Source organism: Homarus americanus, unplaced genomic scaffold (assembly GCF_018991925.1).
Source record: "Homarus americanus isolate GMGI-L3 unplaced genomic scaffold, GMGI_Hamer_2.0 scaffold31037, whole genome shotgun sequence".
In the NCBI taxonomy this organism is placed as follows: Eukaryota; Metazoa; Arthropoda; class Malacostraca; order Decapoda; family Nephropidae; genus Homarus; species Homarus americanus.
In genome coordinates this window covers 17,344,831-17,368,519 of record NW_024722227.1, presented here as the reverse complement: position 1 = coordinate 17,368,519, position 23,689 = coordinate 17,344,831, and the positions used below count along the sequence as shown (strand labels likewise).

General features: G+C 37.0%; 1 protein-coding gene and 1 pseudogene across 1 annotated transcript; both read right to left on the bottom strand.

Moving 5' to 3' along the window:
* Positions 1 to 3,186: 3,186 nt before the first annotated feature.
* On the bottom strand, positions 3,187 to 4,448 carry LOC121862627. Its single transcript, XM_042360944.1, has 3 exons — positions 4,307 to 4,448; positions 3,547 to 3,766; positions 3,187 to 3,430 (listed from the first exon to the last, which is right to left on the bottom strand). The coding sequence occupies exons 1-3, from the start codon at positions 4,446 to 4,448 to the stop codon at positions 3,187 to 3,189; spliced, it is 606 nt and encodes a 201-aa protein (XP_042216878.1).
* A 2,751-nt stretch (positions 4,449 to 7,199) lies between these two features.
* On the bottom strand, positions 7,200 to 7,316 carry LOC121862687 (annotated as a pseudogene).
* Between the last annotated feature and the right edge of the window lie 16,373 nt (positions 7,317 to 23,689).

Here is a 23,689-nt window from a genome sequence, read left to right as displayed (position 1 = left end):
AAAATCCCTCATCACCGGAATTTTCCGGGTACCGGGAAATTTTTCTCGGAAAATCGTCCCCAAAATTTTGGGAACAATTTTCCGAGAAAATTTCAATTCTGGCTATCGGAGAGTTCCGGGTTTGAGGGATTCTGGCTAACGGAGATATTACTTTATACAGTATATATATATGTATATATACTGTATATATATATATATATATATATATATATATATATATATATATATATATATATATATACACAGTGCATTAGGTACTGTACTATGATTTTTTAATCTCAAGTACTACCATGTAGAGTATTTTCATATTGTTCCAATAATTCTTGCATACCGTCATTGTACCTTTTAAAACACAGCCACAATGGCAGTAGAAAACAGTCTTTCATTACTGTGTGTTTTCTGGGTCCACTACCTTCTCTGTTATATCCTATATATTGTATATATAAACATATTTCTACTCATAATTACTAGAGCCCCATTTAAATATTCACTTTCAAGGTTTTATAATATTTACATCCCACCAATAAGTATGAAATTCAGAGTAGTAGGCTAAATATATACTTTATGCTGTATAAATCGTTATTTTTGCATTAATTTGATGAAGTGATATTTCTCTCGTTTTGTGTACATTTTACATGGAACTGTCAGCACCAATGAGAATTATCTAATGAAATGGAGAACATAATACAGTGTGATTCTCTCTTAGTGCAGTGTGTTTTCAGTAAATCATGTACTGTTCATCTTACACACACGAGCTGGAATATAGGAAACCCTGTCCAGAGCTAACACAGTTGCAGACTGTTGAAAGCATTGTGGTGAGGTTTTGCATAGAGGTACTGTAGTGTGAAATGGTTCGAGATTGTGGTGAGAATGGAGGAGACCAATTGCATCAAAAGATGTACAGGTCTGAATGTGGAGGGGAGGAGAAGTAGGTTTAAGCTAAGAGTGACATGGGGAGAAGTTGTAAGGAATAACATCACACTGATGTTGTGAGTATTTATGTTCCCAATGTTGTTGAGTATTATGTTACCACACACTGATCCAATGTTGTGAGTACAGTATATATGTTACCATACACTGATCCAGTGTTGTGAGCACAGTATATATGTTACCATACACTGATCCAATGTTGTGAGTACAGTATATATGTTACCACACACTGATCCAGTGTTGTGACTACAGAATACGAGGTCTGTCCAAAAAGAAATCTCTTTTTAAAAAACAAATTTATTGCTTTACTTACAAGTTAATCAGACTTGTCTCCTTCAAAGTCCTCCCCTCCACTGTTGATGCACCGCTCCCAACGTTTTTTTTTTCAGTTCTGGAACGCGTTTTGAGGGATGGTGTGCAGGTCTCGTAGCGAATTTTCTTCTATCTCTTCTATCGTCTGAAATCGGCAACCTTTCAGGGTGGATTTCAACTTTGGGAACAAAAAAATAAAAGTCCGCAGGGGCCAAATCCGGAGAGTAGGGCGGCTGGGGGACGGTAGTCGTCTCGTGCTTCGCCAAAAGTCACGGATAAGAAGCGAAGCGTGAGCAGGTGCATTGTCATGGTGCAGCATCCAGGTCTTGTTTGTCCACGCCTCTGGCCTCTTCCTCCACACTGCCTCCCTCAAACGCGTCCAGACCTCCAAGTAAAACTCTTTATTGACTGTCTGACCACGTGGAACAAACTCATGATGAACGACGCCCTTCCACACAAAAAAGACGATCAACATCACCTCCACATTTGAGCGACTCTGACGTTCAGATTTGGGATCGTCTTCGGTGGATGTTCTTCTCCTTTTGAAACGCTGGTACCACACGTGACATTGCGTTCGGCTCAAAAAATCCTCCCCATAAGCCTGTTGCAACATTTGAAAAGTCTCCTTAAAAGTTTTTCCCAATTTGAAGCAGAATTTCACGCAAACACGTTGCTCTTCAAGATCCTTCATTGTTCAATTTGCAACAAATCGCCAAGTGCAATAAACACACGTTCACTCTAGCCTGTGTTGCTCGATGACTAATTGACGTGGCGTGACGTGGCATGATGCGGCTAGTGTTAGACTAAAGGTCAAGGTCACCGCTACACAGTGCTCCCATCGTAAGCGTGCTGTACTGGCTCGTTGGCGCGCTATTTAAGAAGTTCGGTTTATTTTTGGACAGACCTCATATATGTTACCACACGCTGATCCAGTGTTGTGAGGACAGTATATATGTTACCACTCACTGATCCAGTGTTATGAGTACAGTACATATGTTACCACACACTGATCCAGTGTTATGAGTACAGTACATATGTTACCACACGCTGATCCAGTGTTGTGAGTACAGTATATATGTTACCACACGCTGATCCAGTGTTGTGAGGACAGTATATATGTTACCACTCACTGATCCAGTGTTATGAGTACAGTACATATGTTACCACACACTGATCCAGTGTTATGAGTACAGTACATATGTTACCACACGCTGATCCAGTGTTGTGAGGACAGTATATATGTTACCACACGCTGATCCAGTGTTGTGAGGACAGTATATATGTTACCACTCACTGATCCAGTGTTATGAGTACAGTACATATGTTACCACACACTGATCCAGTGTTATGAGTACAGTACATATGTTACCACACGCTGATCCAGTGTTGTGAGGACAGTATATATGTTACCACACGCTGATCCAGTGTTGTGAGGACAGTATATATGTTACCACTCACTGATCCAGTGTTATGAGTACAGTACATATGTTACCACACACTGATCCAGTGTTATGAGTACAGTATATATCTTACCACACACTAAACCAGTGCTGTGAGTACAGTATACAGTATATGTTACCACACACTAATCCAGTGTTGTGAGGACAGTATATATGTTACCACACACTGATCCAGTGTTATGAGTACAGTATATATATGTTACCACACACTGAACCAGTACTGTGAGTACAGTATACAGTATATGTTACCACACAATAATCCAGTGTTGTGAGTACAGTATATATCAGGAATTGGCAATCTTTTGAACACACTGTGCCAGTTTCCAACATTTCTACTGCCCTGCGTGCCAACTCTAATTTTCAATATGCAAATTATTGGCATGTGTATATTGATAAATAATGCTTTCATACATACTTGAAATCCACACAATTACATATGAATGGTAAGATATATAATCAAATACTATAAAATGCTCTCACTATTTTAGTGTGATCCCTGTCCCTGCTTCCCCTTGCTCAGCGTTGCTATGTCGGGAGTATATCTGGACACCTTAAGTTGCACACACCCCTCGGAGTGATCAGTTGTAAGTCGGCTGCGATGAGGATTAAGGATATTTTTCATGTGTGAAAATATCTGCTCACGCAGATATGTTGATCCAAAGGTTGAAAGCAGTGTGAAGGCAACCTTCTTCATGCAATCAAATTTTTCTGGTAGGGATGCCCAGCATCTTAGGATGGAGGCCTCATGATCACTCACAGCAGATCCCCAATTTGCATCCACTTAAATAAAGACAAGTCCAAGTCACTAGCCTCAAAGTTTTAAGGATTAATTAAAAAGGAAAACCTTGGGCCAGTGTGCGGGAAATCTTGAAATCTGTCAGAGAACTCTGACTTCAGTTCTTGCATGTACACTGCAATCTCTGTAACGTTCACAGAATGATGTGCTGACCACCCCTTCAGACGCTTGAAGTAGCGGAAAGTTGTAGTTTCAACATCCACCAAGTATACTGTCAGCTTTGCAACAAAAGCCTTCCAAGTGTCATACAGATCCACAACTGTTTGTCCTGCAGGCGAAGACTAAGGTCACTGAGGTGTTTGGTGATGTCTGAGAGAAACAGAAGTTTCACTACCCATTGGTCATCTTCCAGTTCGGGGTATTTTTGGCCCTTTTCTTTCAGAAAAAGCCTGATTTCATCAAAGCATTCCACGAACCGTTCTAAAACTTAACCACCTAACAGTGGAGTAAAGGGGCATCAAGGAAAAACTGGAATTGTCTGTGTGTAAGAGCAGATCGTGCAACCCAAAAATTCATTTTTTTTTACACAGTGGCCATTACTTTATTGAGATCAGAGTTTGAAATTCTGGCACAAAGATTTTCTTGATGAATAATGCAGTGTAACTTCAGGAAGGGGTGCCCGATTTTATCCTCAATTTGGCTGGCAAATCCCCTGTGTTTTCCAATATATATATTTTGTTCTTAATATCAAAATAATCAATGAACATTTTAACAATGTCATCTCCCTGGGTAGTATCATGCATAGGTCTTATGCAGCACAGCTCTTCGTGTACCTCCGTGTCACTGTACCTGGCGACAATAGCCAAACGTGGTATGTCATTTATATCAACACACTCATCAGCAGCAATACTGAACACAGTTGCATTTGTTAATGCAAAAGTTTGCTGTTCTCTTATATTTGCAGCCATGTCTGATATACGCCTCTCTACAGTTCTGGCTGCAACAGGCATGTCTTTTATCATCGAGATGATTGTGTGTTTGTTTGGTAAATCACTAAATAAAACTTGAAAGCTGTTAAGAAAGGCCTCCCTTATCTAATCCCCATCAATAAATGGTTTTCCATGTTTAGCAATACACAAAGAAACTTTGTAGCTGGCCTCAGTTGCATGGTCTTTGCACTCAGATTCTTTATAACGCTGCGTTGTTTTTCATAGCTGGATACTGCTTTCTTAATTGCTTCAGCCTTGTCTGCATTGTCCTTATGTCTTCTCATGCTTCGTTTCACAATGTCTCTTTACACTTGATGTCCGGCAAACAACAATCTCGCAACACAGAACACACACAACTCGACCATTCTGAAGAATAAATCCAGTCTTTTGTCAAAGAGGGTTGAAACGATGAAACTTCTAATTTGGCTTTCTTGGCAGCTGCCATTGTGGCTATTTAATTATAAGTAGCTTCTGGCACCACGGCTGAAAGAAGAGTGATCATATCTGACGGGCTGAGTAATCAGTGTTGGAACCTAGAAATAAAAACTCCCGCAAGTAAAAAATCCAGCGGAATGAATACTAATAGAAAGATGATTGTTTAATTTCAATAAACGTGATGTAAATACATATTCAAAATAATAAAACATATAATTATACTCCACTTTCTTAGATATAGAAAATATCCGAGAAAAAGAACACAAGGCGAGCTACCTATTTTGTGTAGCTAAGATGGCTACAATGGGTTTCATCCGACACAGGCTACAGCTGAGCGGACAGGTAATGGACCCGTGAGTTCTAGCTCCAGCTCATGTTAAAGTTGCTTATTTGAAATGGCTCTATTATTTTTCGATTTTGTAATATGTTCTTAAAATCCCTTGGCGTGCCTTGGTCAACCCTCTCGCATGCTAGGGGTTGCCGACCCCTTGATATATATGTTACCACACACTCATCCAGTGTTGTGAGTACAGTATATATGTTACCACACACTGATACAGTGTTGTGAGTACAGTATGTATGTTACCACACACTGATACACTATGTATGTTACAATACACTGATCCAGTGTTGTGAGTACAGTATATATGTTACCACACACTGATCCAGTGTTGTGAGTACAGTATACAGTATATGTTACCACACACTGATACAGTGTTGTGAGTACAGTATGTATGTTACAATACACTGATCCAGTGTTGTGACACAGTATATACTGTATATGTTACCACACACACTGATCCAGTGTTGTGATACAGTACAGTATATATGTATACACTGTTACCACACACTGATCCAGTGTTGTGACTACAGTATATACTGTATATGTTACCACACACTGATACAGTGTTGTGAGTACAGTATGTATGTTACCACACACTGATCCAGTGTTGTGACTACAGTATATACTGTATATGTTACCACACACATTCAGTGAGTTATATGTTACCACACACACTGATTCAGTGTTGTGACTACAGTATATACTGTATATGTTACCACACACTGATTCAGTGTTGTGAGTACAGTATATATGTTACCACACACTGATCCAGTGTTGTGACTACAGTATATACTGTATATGTTACCACACACACTGATTCAGTGTTGTGACTACAGTATATACTGTATATGTTACCACACACTGATTCAGTGTTGTGAGTACAGTATATATGTTACCACACACTGATCCAGTGTTGTGACTACAGTATATACTGTATATGTTACCACACACACTGATTCAGTGTTGTGACTACAGTATATACTGTATATGTTACCACACACACTGATTCAGTGTTGTGACTACAGTATATACTGTATATGTTACCACACACTGATTCAGTGTTGTGAGTACAGTATATATGTTACCACACACTGATCCAGTGTTGTGACTACAGTATATACTGTATATGTTACCACACACACCAGTCAGTGTTGTGACTACAGTATATACTGTATATGTTACCACACACACTGATTCAGTGTTGTGACTACAGTATATACTGTATATGTTACCACACACTGATTCAGTGTTGTGAGTACACAGTATATATGTTACCACACACACTGATTCAGTGTTGTGACTACAGTATATACATATGTTACCACACACTGATTCAGTGTTGTGAGTACAGTATATATGTTACCACACACTGATCCAGTGTTGTGACTACAGTATATACTGTATATGTTACCACACACACTGATTCAGTGTTGTGACTACAGTATATACTGTATATGTTACCACACACTGATTCAGTGTTGTGAGTACAGTATATATGTTACCACACACTGATTCAGTGTTGTGAGTACAGTATATATGTTACCACACACACTGATTCAGTGTTGTGAGTACAGTATATATGTTACCACACACACTGATCCAGTGTTGTGACTACAGTATATACTGTATATGTTACCACACACTGATTCAGTGTTGTGACTACAGTATATACTGTATATGTTACCACACACTGATACAGTGTTGTGAATATTGTATATATGTTACCACACACTGATACTTTTTTTACTTTACTTTTATCCTCTTCGCCACTGATCGGCTTGTTAGCCGCTTGGACGATCGGTCACGTCTCTTTTCCTTTATATTCTTCACCAAAAGGTCGGCTCGCTAGCCGCCCGGGCGATCGGTCACGTCTCTGTCACGCACTGTTGGCAAATACTGGGCATGCACCGGCTCCTGAATGTACCTGAACCCGCTCCAGTGTTGGTCAAGTCTTCTCTTGAAAGAGCTCACACTCGGTGATTTTTAAAAAAATGCCAACAGCATCCGGTGTTCCCAGGCGGTCACCCATCCAAGTACTAACCAGACCCAATGTTGCTTAACTTCTCTGATCGGACGAGAAGCGGTGTTTTCAACGTGGTATGGCCGTGTTGTGAGTACAGTATGTATGTTACAATACACTGATCCAGTGTTGTGACTACAGTATATACTGTATATGTTACCACACACACTGATTCAGTGTTGTGACTACAGTATATACTGTATATGTTACCACACACACTGATTCAGTGTTGTGACTACAGTATATACTGTATATGTTACCACACACTGATACAGTGTTGTGAGTACAGTATGTATGTTACAATACACTGATCCAGTGTTGTGACTACAGTATATACTGTATATGTTACCACACACACTGATTCAGTGTTGTGACTACAGTATATACTGTATATGTTACCACACACACTGATTCAGTGTTGTGACTACAGTATATACTGTATATGTTGCCACACACTGATGCAGTGTTGTAACTATTTACTTTTACCTTTATCCTCTTCACCACTGATCGGCTCGTTAGCCGATTGGGCGACCACTCACATCTCTTTTACACACTGTTGGCAAATGCTGGGCTTGCACTGGCTCCTGAATGCATCTGAACCTGCTCCAGTGCTTGTTAAGTCTATCTTAAAAGAGCTCACACTCGGTGCCGTCACAACACTTTCTTTCTGGTAGATCGTTCGAAGAGTTCACAACTCTCACTCCGAAAAAGATTGCCCTCACAGTTTTCTGGACTTGCGGCTTCTTCAACCTTGAGCTGTGACCCCTTGTGAGGCAAGCATCCGCCAGCTCCAGGTAAAGACACTCGACTGAGTAGTGCCCTTTGAGATGTTTTTACACCTCAATTAGGTCGCTCCTTGCCCGTCGGTAGTACCTGTACCAGTATAAAAAGTGGTGAATCCATAATTTTACACCAGACTTTCTTTCGCTGCTATTAATATGTGTTAAGTAATGTTTAGACACTTCTAAGACATTTTTCTTCTATGTTATTTCCACCGGAAATTAAGGATAACCGAGATATTAATTTTTCAAGATTATTACATTCGCTCATTCACGAGTGTCGCCATGTCTTGTTTACATCTGGTGGAGGTCTGACACCTGCTCACGCATCGCTCCAGACCTCTGTGTTCGCTTCTTAAGCGTCTACAACACATGTGTGTGTGGGGGGTTGAAGTGGGAGTTTCATATTGGCTATAGCGGTAGGAGTATTTTTATTGGGTAAGATTTTTTTTTGTTTTAGCCAATGAACAATGGGTGGGTGGGTCAGGAGCGGAGATTTGAGTTGGAAGAGCTGTGCCGACATTGTGAGAATGATTGTTTTGCGCCATTTGCAGAGTTACACCAGAAAAATAGTATATATTTTTTTTAGAAAACGCGGTGTATTACCGAATATAGTTCTTTGTCCGAAGTGTAATAACCAGTGTACACTGCGTGAAGAACAGCATATTTGGCGCTGTCACAATAGTTTTACAGATTAAGGTAAGATGTGGGGCATGACGAATGGAGGGTTAGGTTAGGTTAGGTTTTCTTGGTTGGTTAGTATTTTATTTATTTGATTTCTTCGAAAAAAGAAAATCCAACTTTTTCCTCTATGATTGTTGGGGGTGGTAATCTAAAAAAGAACAATTGATTTCCGGAGGAAATGGATATCAAATTCATTCGAAACTCAACAAAAACCAAAGGAAAAACTATTTTTAATATAAAAATAAAGTCCGGTGTGATACTATCAATTGACCTAAAAAGTTGTCGTCTCTTATAAAATACTTACTATAATGATAAGAATATCTGTGGAAAAATTAACGAAATCGAATAGCTCTTTCTGGTGGTAGTGGTGTTCTCAGAAAAAAAATGAAAGCCTGAGCTAACCTTTTCTAACCCAAAGAACTCAAAAAAAAAAAAAAAACTTTTGCCAGTGATTCATTTATTTCTTCGACATTTAGGTCACAAGGGAGGCCTAAGTACGTCTGGAAATTTTTTTTTGTACATGCGTAAATCTCCCGATAAATGTGTTAGCGCATTAAAAGTCCATCAGTAATAATGTATCTTGGTCCTATGGTGGTCACATCCACGAAATGTAAACACAATTGGTTGTGTATGAAACCAGGTTTACCAATTCAGTTTTTGTATGTATCACAAAAGGTTAGGTAGGTTTTTAATAGTTTATTATTAATTTTGTTGAACTTCCAATGTTCAAAGACCTGGCCACTTTGGGAGATTCATTGTTGTTACTACATTAGTGTTATAGGAAATAAAGGCCATATTTATTTACTGTATCAGAAAAACTACGAAACAAAAAATGGTAAAATTATTATCATCTCAGTCGTGAACATATTTTCCTAAGGTCAGAATCGTTGAAAACATTGGAAAAACGGAATTTAAACCTAACATAATCTAACCTAAACTAAACCAAATTTCCTGCATGGCCGAAAAAATAATACCGACAACCTATTTAAGTAATCAGTTTCTTTATATGGTATTAAACGAATAATTACCCAATATAATATACATTCTGCCCCCCCAAGTTCGCGGAATTTTACTTCGCTGTTCTCGGTTATTCGTGGATGATACCCTGGATGTAACCAAGAATGTCTGTGGGTAGTTTTAAAGTTGCCTGCATTTTCTCGGCTGGGACAGGGAGCCATTCGTTCTAGAGACAGTAATTTCCTTTACCTGTATTGTAACTATGTGTGTGTGTGTGTGTGTGTATTAGAAAGACTGTAAGTTTTTTTTCTCTTAAGTTCGAACTTACGATCTTTCTAATTCTCAAAAGATCGTAAGTTCGAACTTAAGAGAAAAAAATTATTTGTGAGTAGATACTTGCGATCTTTTGAGAATTAGAAAGGTATTAAGTTCGAATTCTCAAAAAATCGTAAGTATCTACTTTTCGGGAAAGTAGATTTCCCGCAAATTAGATAATCTACTTTCACAAAAATTAGATAATCTACTTTCCCGAAAAGTAGATAATCTATTTTCCCAAAAAGTAGATACTTACGATCTTTTGAGAATTCGAACTTACGATCTTTCTAATTCTCCGGCGAGGGTACAGGGAGAGGATGTTTTTGAAGGATCCAAGTGGTGTAAAATTAAATTAAAGGGGGGAGACTTACTTATTGTTGGGTGTATCTACAGATCCCAAACTGTAGCTTACTAAACCAAAGGAACTTAAGAGCCTTAATAGACAATGCAGCGACGCTCAATCCTAGCCACCTCCTTATCACTGGAGACTTTATGTATGGCGACATCGACTGGAGAAATGGGTTCACACCAAATGACTTAAATAACCCTGCTCCTCTTTTTGTAGAAACTCTGAGAGATAATTTTCTGTTCCAACATGTTAAGGATCCGACGCATTAAAGAGGGTAGCAAACCCCCAAGCCAGTGGACCTCATCAAAACAAACAAGGAGGTTATGGTGGCACCCTTGGCACCAGTCACCACATAACATTGTCCTTCAAATTAACTATTACTTGGTTCATGATGCAACCAGGAACAGGTTCAAATATTACAATGGTAATTATGACAGGATGTGGGAGGAGACGAGGAGTATCCACTTGCCTGAATCACTAAGGTATAAAAACGCAGACATTGCGCTGAATATCATAGCCAGTAAAGTGAACCATTTAATCGATGAATATATACCCAAGACAAAACCCAGTGCCTCCAGGAATGCAAGGAGACCATTTACACATGAACCATGCGGCGGTCGACAAAATAAAGAAGAAAACCCAAAAATCCAAGGCGTGGGTCAGGACAAATGATGAGCAGGACCGGAGGATGTATGGCAGATCCAGGGACCAAGCAAAGTCAGAGTGTAGAAGGGCTGAAAAAGAGTTTAAGAGGCAGATTGTGAGCGAGGTCAAGTCAAGCTCAAAAGCGTTTTACCACTATGCCAAGTCAATAATTATAAACGCGAGTAGGAGTATCAGACCTGATGCTTGAAGATGGTAGTTATGCAGATTCTCACCAGGACAAGGCAGAGGTGTTGAACAGTTTCTTTTCCTCGGTGTTCAAAAGAGAGGATGTAAACAATCTTCCTGTGTTTGAGGACAGACACAGTGCTGACCCACATTGTGTTATCGAAAGAAGTTATAAGAAATAAATCGAGGGCCTCAGAAGCACAAGGCCGCAAGCACCACCATGAGGGAAATGGAGTTATTGGTACCAACGTATTCTCTAAGTTGAATTCTGTCTTGTGGAGCTTGGATTTGTGACCTTGTGTTACTTTCACATGGTCAAAAATAGCACTGAAATACAATGGTTTGTGTACTTAAAAGGACCATATTCAACGTGCATTCGTCACACAAGGCCGCAAGTCTCACCCCCACTGCACCGCATCCGTTTTAATCACTTAGCAGCCAATGACAGGCGTGCGTCACCCGCCACACATCCCAGCTGAGCCAATGACGCAGTGAGTAAACCCACTTCGGCCAATGGACACGCTTCTGGAGCACATGGGCCACGATGCATGACATTCATACACAAAACTTGCACAACAAAAATCTTCAAAATAATACAAACCCCACCTCGATATACCTATTGGTTGTGAAGCAACAAACGGAAAACTTTAGGAGCTTGTTTCTCACTTTTTAAAAATGGCGCTTGTGGCCTTGTGATTCTAAGGCCGTCACTTGTCAAAGCTAAAGGTTCATAAGAGTCCTGGCCCTGACATGGTACATCCCAGAGTACTGAGAGAGTTATACAATGAGCTTGCTGAGCCCCTGAAGATCCTGTTCTGTAAATGTCTGGATAAGCAAAAGGTCCCCAGTGATTATACAATGGCTTATGGGAGTCCTATTTTCAAGAAGGGCGATCATCACTCATTGAATAATTTTAGAACAGTGAGCCTGACCAGCATGGTATGTAAAGTACTTGAGCTTTATAAGAGATACCATGATGGAACATCTACTATGAAACAACCTTGTAAAGGATTGCCAACATGGATTTATGCTGGGTGTCTCATGTTTAACGCAATTGCTCAAGGTGCTGGATGTTTGGACCCAAATTCTGGAACAGGGTGGCAATATCAACATTATATACCTAGATTTTGCCAACGCTTTCGACAGCATACCCAATGAAAGGCTGAAAATTAAAAAAGAAGGACAGGATTCCGGGAAATGTCCTAGTATGGATCGGAGACTTAATCTATGATCTCAAGCGGTGTGTGATGATTATTGGTACAAAATCGTCATGTGTACCTGTGACACGCAGGGTACCACAGGGCAGTATATTGGGTCCATTGTTGTTTGTTTGTTTGTTTCATAAATGACATGCCAGAAGCTGTACATTCCTCCATACAAATGTTTGTAGATGATGCCAATTTATTTCGTGAAATTAAGAACCAAGCAGACTGTAAAGAGCTGCAGAAGGATCTCTGTGAGCTTCAAGAATGGTCGAAGAAATGGCTGCTGAGATTCAATGTCACGAAGTGTAAGATGATGCACCTGGGTCATACCAACGGCAAGGAGGCGTATCATATGTCTCAACAGGATAAAGAAGTTGCATTATTTAAGACTGGATGTGAAAAGAACCTAGGTGTGCATGTAGACAATGAGCTGAAGTTCTTGGGCCATTGAGAGAAGGTGAATTAAGCAACTAAAATATTTGGTCTTATAAGGAGGTCGTTCAGATATCTAGACGGTCTCTTGTAAAGATCTTCAAGAGTGAGGTCCTTCCCCACCTGGAGTACTGTCGCCCCATCTGGTCCCTAAGATATGCTAGGGACTGTCAGTTGGTTGAAAATGTCCAAAGGAGGGCCACCAGACTGGTGCCTGCACTTTGGCACCTCAGCTATCCAGAGAGATTTGGAGTGCCTGCAATTGCCTAGCTTATACTACAGACGGGCAAGGGGAGATCTAATTGAAGTGTATAAACATCTCAAGGGGCACTACTCATTCGAGTGTCCTTACTTGGAGCTGGCGGACGCTCGCCCCACAAGGGGTCACAGTTCAAGGTTGAAGAAGCCACAAGTCCAGAAAACTGTGAGGGCAAACTTTCGGAGTGAGAGTTGTGAATTCTTGGAACAATCTGCCAGAGAGTGTTGTGACGGTACCGAGTGTGAGCTCTTTCAAGACAAGACTTAACCAACACTGGAGCAGATTCTAGTACATTCAGGAGCCGGTGCATGCCCAGTACTTGCCAACAGTGCGTAACAGAGACGTGACCAATCGCCCAAGCGGCTAACGAGTCGATCATTTGGTGAAGAGGATAAAAGAAAAAGAAAAGTAATCAGAGATGTGACCGATCGCCCAAGCGGCTAATGAGCTGATCAGTGGTGAAGAGGATAAAAGTAAAAAGTAAAGTAAACAAAGTTAAACTGAGAAGCGTTGTGGGTGATTCAATCAGGTGATGGGCACACAAAAACTATTCCCTGTACTGTCTATATTATCAATATGTTAACTAAATTTCAGAATGACCAATAATTTTAATATAAAAAATGCAGAAATATTCAAGAGACCAACTTTCTTGTTATTTACTTCACTGGAAACGAATGTAAACATAGAACCAATTACTGTATTGGCGGACTAGCCGATCAGTTGATGATCACAACAAAATGTGTTTGTCGTAAGGATTTCGTTAATCAAAGTTTTGTTCGTTAATCGAACTGAAAATCCTTATGGGAGCTAATTCGTGAACCGAAATTTCGTTAATTGAACCGTTCGTTAACCGAGGAACCACTGTGTATATATATAATGTGGTGTTTTGTTGAAACAACAACCAATAAGTTGTTAGTGAATATGGTGCTAAGGCTAAAACAAGAGTATTTTTTAGGATGTGTGTATCAAACATTTATTGGATTTTATTTCCATCTATATCATAATTTAATATTGTTATATTAAACTGCTGAATAATCGTTACTTCTACAGTGATAAATTTGCTACAACTGTATTTTACTTTCAGTTTTTCTACGATAAACATAACTTTGCGCAAATGAAACACGTATTATTATAGTGAACATCTGTGATGTATTATCCCACACATCATGAGATATAAGTAAATTTAAAAACAATATAACTGTGTTTATACTGTGCTCTGTTATTCACTTAAACTTCATAATTTTATAATGTCATCTGTTTCACTTGAAGACAATTCAGGTGACACCAACAAGCCCATGTCTAATGCTATACAGTAATATAAAATCAAACCAAACTGATCATGAGACATTTCACCACATTTCAAAATTAATGTGAAAAATTTAGGTCCGACAAAAGATTTAGTTAAATGGCCGCTAAAGGATTATTAAAATAAGTATAATATTAAACTCCGTTCATTAAATATATTCATAAAAGTGTAATTACTTATGGTAGAAATAGATATTGAAATTTTAAAGAATTATTGTAAATAATTCTTATTTTATTCTCATAAACACAAGCTTTGAAGAAGACATTTTTCAGCCACTTGGCTGGAGGAGTCTTGAGGATGGGGCCACTGTACAGCCACTGTCCACCCTCCACCAGGGATGTGTGCCCAAGGTTAATACAGGTACTATACTTTCGGTAATTTATTATATTGAAACCATAAGATATTGTGCTTATAATCACCACTTAGATTTCAATCACTTTGATTATTATTTTTTTTTATTTAAAAATTTTACCACAATGATTTTATGAGATTTGTTACTTTCTATGGGTGTTTTATGGTACAGTACTGTACCTCAAAGCTGATTCATGAATAAGTTGTTTCCATTTTATTTTAGATACAATATTAAGAATAACATTGAAAAAATGGGACTCGGGTTGACCTTTAAGTAGAACTCAAACTGTTCTCTGTATACCGTATTTTTAAACTAATCTAGCTTCTATTTTCTCACTACTTTTTTTGTTAAACTGTTAAAGTGTTTCTGTACATAATCAAATTCTATACAAGTTTACTTGAAGTAGAATATTGCACTGTAGTTCCTGATACCCGTTAATTGTTGCCCTTTGTAGATCTATAGTTGCTCTATGTTGAATTATAAATGCTAAGGTATTTAACAGACCAATGCTTATAAGCAATCTTAAGGATATACTGTAACTATACAATTTGTTTTACATTTTAAAGATGAATTACTTCTTCTCTGTTCACTTATCCATTGTACAGTACTGTAGTATATACTGTATATTGTACTTCACTTCCTGTGTATTAATAACTGTGTCCACATAAAAGCCAGTCACACCAAAAATCTGGAATCTGATTCTCAAACTTTTGCATACTAATATTTGCTTCCTTCACTTTTGGCTTGAGAGTGCATCGAGTCACTGTGCATTAGTGAAATTTATAGCTACTGTGGCCACCCTCCTTGTTGCCGTAAGCCTTTGAGAATGTAGATTCATTCTGAATCTACAGCTGCCAGGTGACAGGAAAGCAAACGAGAAGCTTTACTTATCAACATGCAAGATATGAAGTGTCATTTTAAAGTGAATGTTAGTTTTTATCTTTGATCAAAGAATTTTTCAATTGATGGTGCAGTTTTTATGTTTGCTGTCATCAAATTTTTACCATTGTCCACAGGAGGTTCTAAGCTAATTATTTTATATAAATATCGTGCTTGTAGTGTCACTACCAAACTCTTCGGTCTTTGTCAGAGTGATTGACAGAATACAGGTTGCATTTTTATACTGATTGTGTCATCTCTATGCTTTTTCATCAGTTCCCAAATATTTATGAAATAAGATCTCACTTTGATGTTGTAATAAATTATAATACAGTATATAAATAAAATCAATAAGATGAGATCAGACTCTGATGAAATAAGTCCAATTTTGATTTAACAGGATTTGATTTTAAGGCAGCAAGACAAAAAAATTTAGATGTGATCTGCTTTGATGAAGAAAAGCCAAATTTTCATTTAAAAGAATGTACAGCTCAGTCCATGTATCAGTTAAATAAGATCTGATTTTGATAAGATCAAATTTCAATTTGGGAGAAAATTTTGATGAAACTTACTATAAGTGTGATGAAGGAAAGTTTAGTGTCAAGAATTATGGACAAGAATTTTGTTGAAGATTTTTCTAGAAGTTAAAATAATTTTGATTATCCATATATATAGGCTGAAGGGCTTTTAGACTGGAATTAACAATTTGCTGTGTGCTTAGTGGCTTGATACCAATTAGTATAAGATATTACTAATTAGTACAAGATATTACTAATTACAGTACCTTGGGTGTAATATTCATTATTCATCAGTAAGAGCATAGACCTAATCAATGATTCCTTTAGCAGAAATCTGGCCAGTTAAGTGATAAAAAGCTTAGATCAAATTCAGTTAAGTGATATGTATTATATTGTAAGTCCAATATAACCAATCAGTGACCAGGATTTAGCTTATGTAAGAATTTATTGACAGTGAGTGAAGAGGCTGCATGAATAATAATACCCTGTAATTAATTGTAGCAGCTCATCAGCCTCATGTGACAATGTTTTGTGATTTAAAATGTAATACAAAATTATATAGTGATGGTTAATTAGAATAAATCGTCTCAGAAAATACTCTGATGCACATGAAGGAAGACGGGGGTGACTTTGATGGTCATTTCTGAGATAAGTAATTAATAACTTTTGACAACAGCCTGTGTTAGTGCAGAAAACAACAATCTGTGGTAATTCTGTTTTCAAAAAGGGTTGGTGTAACTAATGAAGGGATGTACAGTATATAGACACCCTGTAGATGACCCAAAACAAAGGCACCTATATAACTAGTAACTTAACCCTGGGTATTGAGGATGTAATGGAATATGATTTAGTGTGGGACCCACTTCTGTAAATAATTAATGACTGTACACTACACACAAGGGCTACAAGATTTCAATCTGCTGCCCTTGCTCACGCCTCTTCTGTTAAATTAGATTAATAACATTCACAGCTTGGTAAATAAATTAATCTGACAGAAAAAGGGGTTTTACTAATACTGAGAATTTGATTAATTGTTAATAATGAAAAATATTATTGCATTCCATTAGTCATCACCCAACTAATCTAACTAAGATACAGGTGTCATTCATTAATTAATGATTTTTTGATGTAGACAACAAAGAGGAGGGAGAAGCACAGCTATATGTTACGACATGTTTAGACATACAGTACATAAGCTACATCTTTATCTGTCTGTTTAGTCAGTTCATTCGAGTCTCTCGAGCGCTCCACTTGAATTTCATACTTTGGAAGAACAATGATCTCTTATTTGGTTTTTAAATTCTGAATGAATAAAACCAAGCTCAATTATTGCAGAATGTCACTTCAATACAGAAGCAATTGTTTCAGTTAAGCAAACATTTACAAGAAGGTTGAACAATTCAAGAATGGTCGAACAAGCATTGTGGATGAAAAACTTTCCGAATGACCTGTCAAAGTTTCAACACCCACATTACACCAGCACATTGAGCGGAAAATTTTGAGAAATAAATTAGGACAGATGTGAATGCCAGTGTTGGTACAGTACATAACGTGTATGTGGAAAGATTTTTTTTAATAATGAAGAGGTGAAGAAAGAAATCCGAAATTGATTACGGAGTCAGCCGAAAGAATTTTCACCACAGGAATAAGGAAACTTGTAGAAAGATGGGACAAGTGCATAGCTGTAGAGGGAAATTATGTGGAAAACTTGGTATGTGCTCATTAGTAATAAATCATTACTTCTGCAGTTATATTCATTTGTATCAGTACTTACTGAATGACCCTCGTAAATACAACCAGTATCAGTGTTATGAATAAATACTTCCTCTTACAATAAGATAAAGTACAGGTATCTCTTCTATACGAATGGGTTAGGTTCCTGAAAAAACATTTAATAACTGAATTTTCGTACAGCAAATAAAAGGATGTATGGGAAAAATAGGGTTTGGTTCCCCATTGACAAGAAAACCCCAATATCATACCCCAAAAACATGAAATCTGTTACCAAACAACAACAAAAAAACTACCTAACTAATAATAAATAGTACACAACTACTGTAATTTACTACCTGATACATTAAACACATTAATAAAATATTAGTATAGATGAGAATATGCACCTAAACCATTGAGAAAAAGTTAACTCGAAGTTTAACAGTCACCATTTGCATAGACGTTAGCTGTGTCACACCACCATAAAGCCTCGCCATAGACGTTAGCTGTGTCACACCACCATCAAGCCTCGCCATAGACGTTAGCTGTGTCACACCACCATCAAGCCTCGCCATAGACGTTAGCTGTGTCACACCACCATCAAGCCTCGCCATAGCAACCCAACTTCTCTCACACATTTTTTTTATTCCCTTTAATTTTTTCACCTTATGATAGTTATTTCTTTTACTTTAATTGCACATTATGTATGCATGTAACTGGGTAAAAAAGAGAAGAAAGTTAAATTTATCTACCTGAAATTACAAGTTAAAAAATAACCATAACATAACTCCTACTTCAACCTGGTAGGGAGAGGGCCAGGGGGATGTGACCACCCCAGCTGACTCCCAGGGACTCCCGGTTTGAATTTTTGCCATGACCCAAATTCATGTATTCGTAACATTATAATTTAGGAAATTTGTACAAGTTAATTTTTGTACCGAACATTCATATAGCAAGGGATACCTGTAATTGGATCACAGTTGTGACACTATGTTAATATGAGACCAACAACCAATTAGCCACCTCAACCATTAATGCTCTGTTTATTGCACATAACATGCCCTGTCACATACGGTGGTTCCTTTTTGGCCTCACACCACCAGCCCAGTGAGGAGTGGCAGTGGTCCCTTTGATGTCATTTTAATCAGGCTAACCGTGAGAATGACAACATTTGCGCTCAGATGATAGGAATCATAATGTCAGGGAAATTCCATGTTTCCTGCCTGATGTGCGGTATCTTTGGGTTCCAAATAGTCTTGCAGAATGTCATTTTACTTCATCAGTTACCTTTCTATATAGATGTTACTCTTCCCTTTCCTTCCTTCTATGAAACTCTAATGCATATACTGTAGAGACTTTGAGCTACTGTACTTGAGTCATGATATACATTCATTCAAATTAAACTGTTTGTGTGCAACAGCTTTGTTCCTCAAGTTCCACTCCTGGCCCAGATAAGAGACATCACATTTCTCTACTCGGTCACACTTTCTGCTTCAGAGATTTTGTGTTGTGTGAATGATTTGTTGGTTTGTATAGTAGACAATATTCTTAGAGATATAAAACTCTCATATACTTAATTTCAAACTGTGTGTAAGTGTACATGTCTGTCAGATAACCATGAAATATCCATATCATGATGTGTGTATTTTATAAACTTGTATTACCATAGATTCTATGATACCTAACCTATCCTGTTCTGTTTCCCTCTAGATATTTATTTATTTTTATTAGCTTTCATGAAATACATTATATGTATATATGCATATATATAAATTATATTTAAATATACATAAGTAAATTTAAATAGACTTCATCTGAAAGTCCTAACCCTTCAATAAGTATACAGTATTAATACTTAAGGACTTGTATAAAATCACTTACAATAATGTTATAATGTTGAGAGTATTGTGTAAGGAAGAAGAATCATGAAACGATGTAGAATTAAGAGTGAATTAATTAGAAAATGAAGAATATTTGTGTAACTTATACTACATCTAATACACATATCTAGTGATTTTAGCAAATTATAAATATTTACCCACACATTTTTTTTTCTTTTTTAGGGGAGAGGTGGTAAGTCATTAACCAATATCCATGTTAATAAAAATGCAAAACTAAGTTGGGAACTTATGTAAACAATGAGGATCTTTGTCTTTTTTCTTCTTTTTTTTCAGTATATTTCTAGTGTGTTCAGAGCATATGTGTGTCATGTCTTGCCTGAACCTTCTGTAGGGCTGGTTATCTCACACTGGAGCACCAGCTGTCATATGCCCTGCTGAAGATTCTGTCCTAGTTGTTTGTTTCTTCAAGTCTTACAAGATGACTGATGTCCACTGACTCTTGTTGGTGCATGTAAAACCTCAGCCAGAATCTGCTGGGTCCACACTCTGTTAAGTGTGCTGCAACATTTCCACCTCTCCAGCAATTGGACATCATAAGTTGGTTGGGGACCCACAGCATTTTGAGTTTTGTCCACCAAAATTTAGGTTTCCTCTTTGAGTGACATGCCAGAATGTCCTCTGCTTGGGTACTCCAATGTGTACAGTATCGAGTTAGGGTCTGTTGACCACACTTAATTTCATATACTGTAGTGTCCTAAACTGATCCACCTAAATCTCATCTTTAGTACTGTACAGTATGTCATAAACTAAGGTCCGTCTGCAACACCTGGACCTCATATCTTAAGGTGCCCCCAACGAGCAAATTTCACCTCCAGTTATGATCTACTACCATGATCATTTTGAGGATTTTTGGATAGCTTCCTGCGTATTTACGCTCCCTCAACCTCCATAATCACACTTTGGGGCCTCTTTATCTCTCCTCTACGTGACGAGGTAGGCAATAATGAGCTCAATGTATTTGTAACAAATGATTCATTTCCTTATTTTGTGCCAGTGTGGCTTGTGTCTGTTAACTTGCATCTTATCTCCTAAATCTCAAGGACTAGGCCTGAACTCGGAAAAAAAAATCAGAATGTACTGTACAGTATATTATTCTCCACATGGTTAGGTGTAAGACATCCTCCATCCACAGCATAATAGAGGCTCAGTACTTCAGTATTTTGATGCCATTTTTTGGTCGTCTCATTGGTGCAGTTGCCTAAAGGAGTCGGATAGTTAGATAGATGCGTTCTCATATTGCCAACAAGAGGAGAAAATTATTGAATGAGTCCTTGAGACTTTGGGACTTTACTTCCATTTATTAAACTTCATCGTTCTTTATTATATTAAGTTGACACAAGACTCATCAAGGCAAGATGTTTACAACGTGGTCTGGTCAATCATGTTTCTGTAATATGAATTTGCTGTTTATTTGACAATTGTTTTAATTTAAAAATAATAATAATAAAACTATATTGGTTGTAATAGGGCATCTTGATTCGAAACACAAATTATTTGCAACTTAAAATCAATAAAAAACATTATTATTTTACTGATTTGAAGACCTTCATCAACAAACCATACCTAAGTGTTATTGATTCCTATTGTTTGGAACAAGTCTAACTTGTTGATTCAGATATTATATTGTGTTGGTGGACCGAGTTATAATAGTGTGTGTGAATGTGTGCATGCATATTGATCCTGATGAAACTGTAAATTAAATGTTTGGGTGAAGTTTTGTTTTACTCTTTTACTGATGTGATCCTGTATTGCTTTTAATTCCACGTTTAATAAACACATTGTCAATGTTTTCAAGTTTTCTTTTGTCTTACATTGTGGCATTGACATCAAATCTCATTGCAATTATTTATATATACATTATTTATTAATGACTATTTTTCTAAGGGTGGAAGGGATTTTGTAATATAACATTATTATATATCACAGGGTTGATTTTAGTGCTCATGTGCAGCATTTTCTCACATCCATGTTTGTTTTATCGTAGGCTGTGGATTGGGAAAATATTTTTTCTATGTTATCATATCATACAGTGTATGGTAATATAAAAACCCTTGAAATAATGTTTCATCAATTTGATCATGATTATTTCCAATTTAATTCTACTTTTTTTGCATATTTTTAAATCTACATTATATATACAGTAATCCCATGTTTTTTGCGGGAATTACGTTCCTGAAACCCCCGCGAAAAGCCAAAACTGCGAATACTCTTTTAGGAATCACTGTACCTGTGGCTACCAAACAGCTCAGGTAGGTCATGCACTTAACCACGCCATGCTTTCCACTCCCGGCCCAGTGGTCACACTGATTACTGACGCACTGTACCGGCATTTACTAACGTCATTATTTGAAACTAATCATATTGTAGTATAATAATGGAAAAAACGTAAACACAGTTATATACCAAAAAAAATTATTTACAAGAATCATGTAATAGTTTTTTTTTATTTCACTGAGGTCGGCAACACCCGTATTGCCAGCCTCTCCCTCCTGTCCTGGCGTTAGCCCGCCCTCACGGAGTCACAGTAGCGTTCACAGTACGGTAGGCACGTGTGGACTGAGGCTTCTCGGAGCAGCGGGTGTCTGAGACAGGAAAGGGTGGCATCTGTTTGCCGCACCGCACAGGGGAATATCGAAAATGCCGCGAAATTTATTTTTTTGTTTTAAAGGATATATATATATATATATATATATATATATATATATATATATATATATATATATATATATATATATATATATATATATATATATATATATATATATATATATATATATATATATATATATATATATATATATATAGATATATATATATATATTATATACAAAAATTTTTAGCAAAAAAAAAAGATGGGAATAGTCAAAACCATAATTAAAAAAAATCACGCGAAACACGGGATTACTGTGTGTGTGTATATATATATATATATATATATATATATATATATATATATATATATATATATATATATATATATATATATATATAATTTGGTTGTCAGTAGATATAGTTGAGCATATTGGGCCGTCTTGACGCTTACCTTAGAGCCCAATATTGCTCATCTGCGGCACCATCTCTCTCTCGTGCCTCACCAACTCTTATACTAAGATAGAAATAAAAATAAAAACACTAGAAGGCTGTTTTCATAAACAATTCTCCGAAGTCTTAAATAAAGAACTGGAAATTATATATTGCTAGCTATAATAAAAGACTTTCTATATGTAAATTATCAAGACCATTTACACTTTTCTTGGTAAGAATCGCATCTTTATCTATATTGTAGTGTCTATGTGATAGGTATTAAAGATATCCTTGTTATATGTCTATACTTTACCCTCAACCCATTGTTCAGGAGAACTGTACCTCACTAGGGCCACATATTCAAAAACATTTACAGGACTGTATTTGTTTGCTTACCCCGTAACTGGAGTTACAGTCCCCGATTGGTATATTAAAAAAAAAAAATTGTCAGTGGACTCCGTAAGTGAGTCTATTCGAGACTGTAACTTGCAGGACCTCCTTAGCTGCTGTAACATGCTCACCCCAAGCTAGTAAGTATGCTATTTCCCAATTGCACCAAAAAAAAAAAAAATAATGAAAAAAAATAAAAAATAAATAAATAAATAAATAAATATATATATATATATATATATATATATATATATATATATATATATATATATATATATATATATATATATATATATATATATATATATATATATACCTTGTAAATGATGTAATAAAGCTTGTTAGACTTGTTTTATCATAGAATAATGAAGAAAATGTTTTGTACATCAACATACTAAAATACAGTATATTACAGTTTGTCTTTTTAGTTAATTTTTTTATGATAAGAAGAGGCTTGAGTGTTTCTATTTCTCGCTGAATGGAAGAGATGCATCTTTTGTCTTCATACAACTTTTCAAGTAATTTTTACCAAAACAGAAGGTTTGTATTGTCCACACTTATGGTACAAAT

Coding starts and splice junctions, on each gene's coding strand:
- LOC121862627 (XM_042360944.1), bottom strand. CDS start 4,448: ATGCCTGTTGCAGCCAGAACTGTAGAGAGGCGTATATCAGACATGGCT. Junction 3,767..4,306: donor TGATATAAATGACATACCAC/GTTTGGCTATTG, acceptor CTTCGCCTGCAG/GACAAACAGTTGTGGATCTG. Junction 3,431..3,546: donor TTCCCGCACACTGGCCCAAG/GTTTTCCTTTTT, acceptor CTCCATCCTAAG/ATGCTGGGCATCCCTACCAG.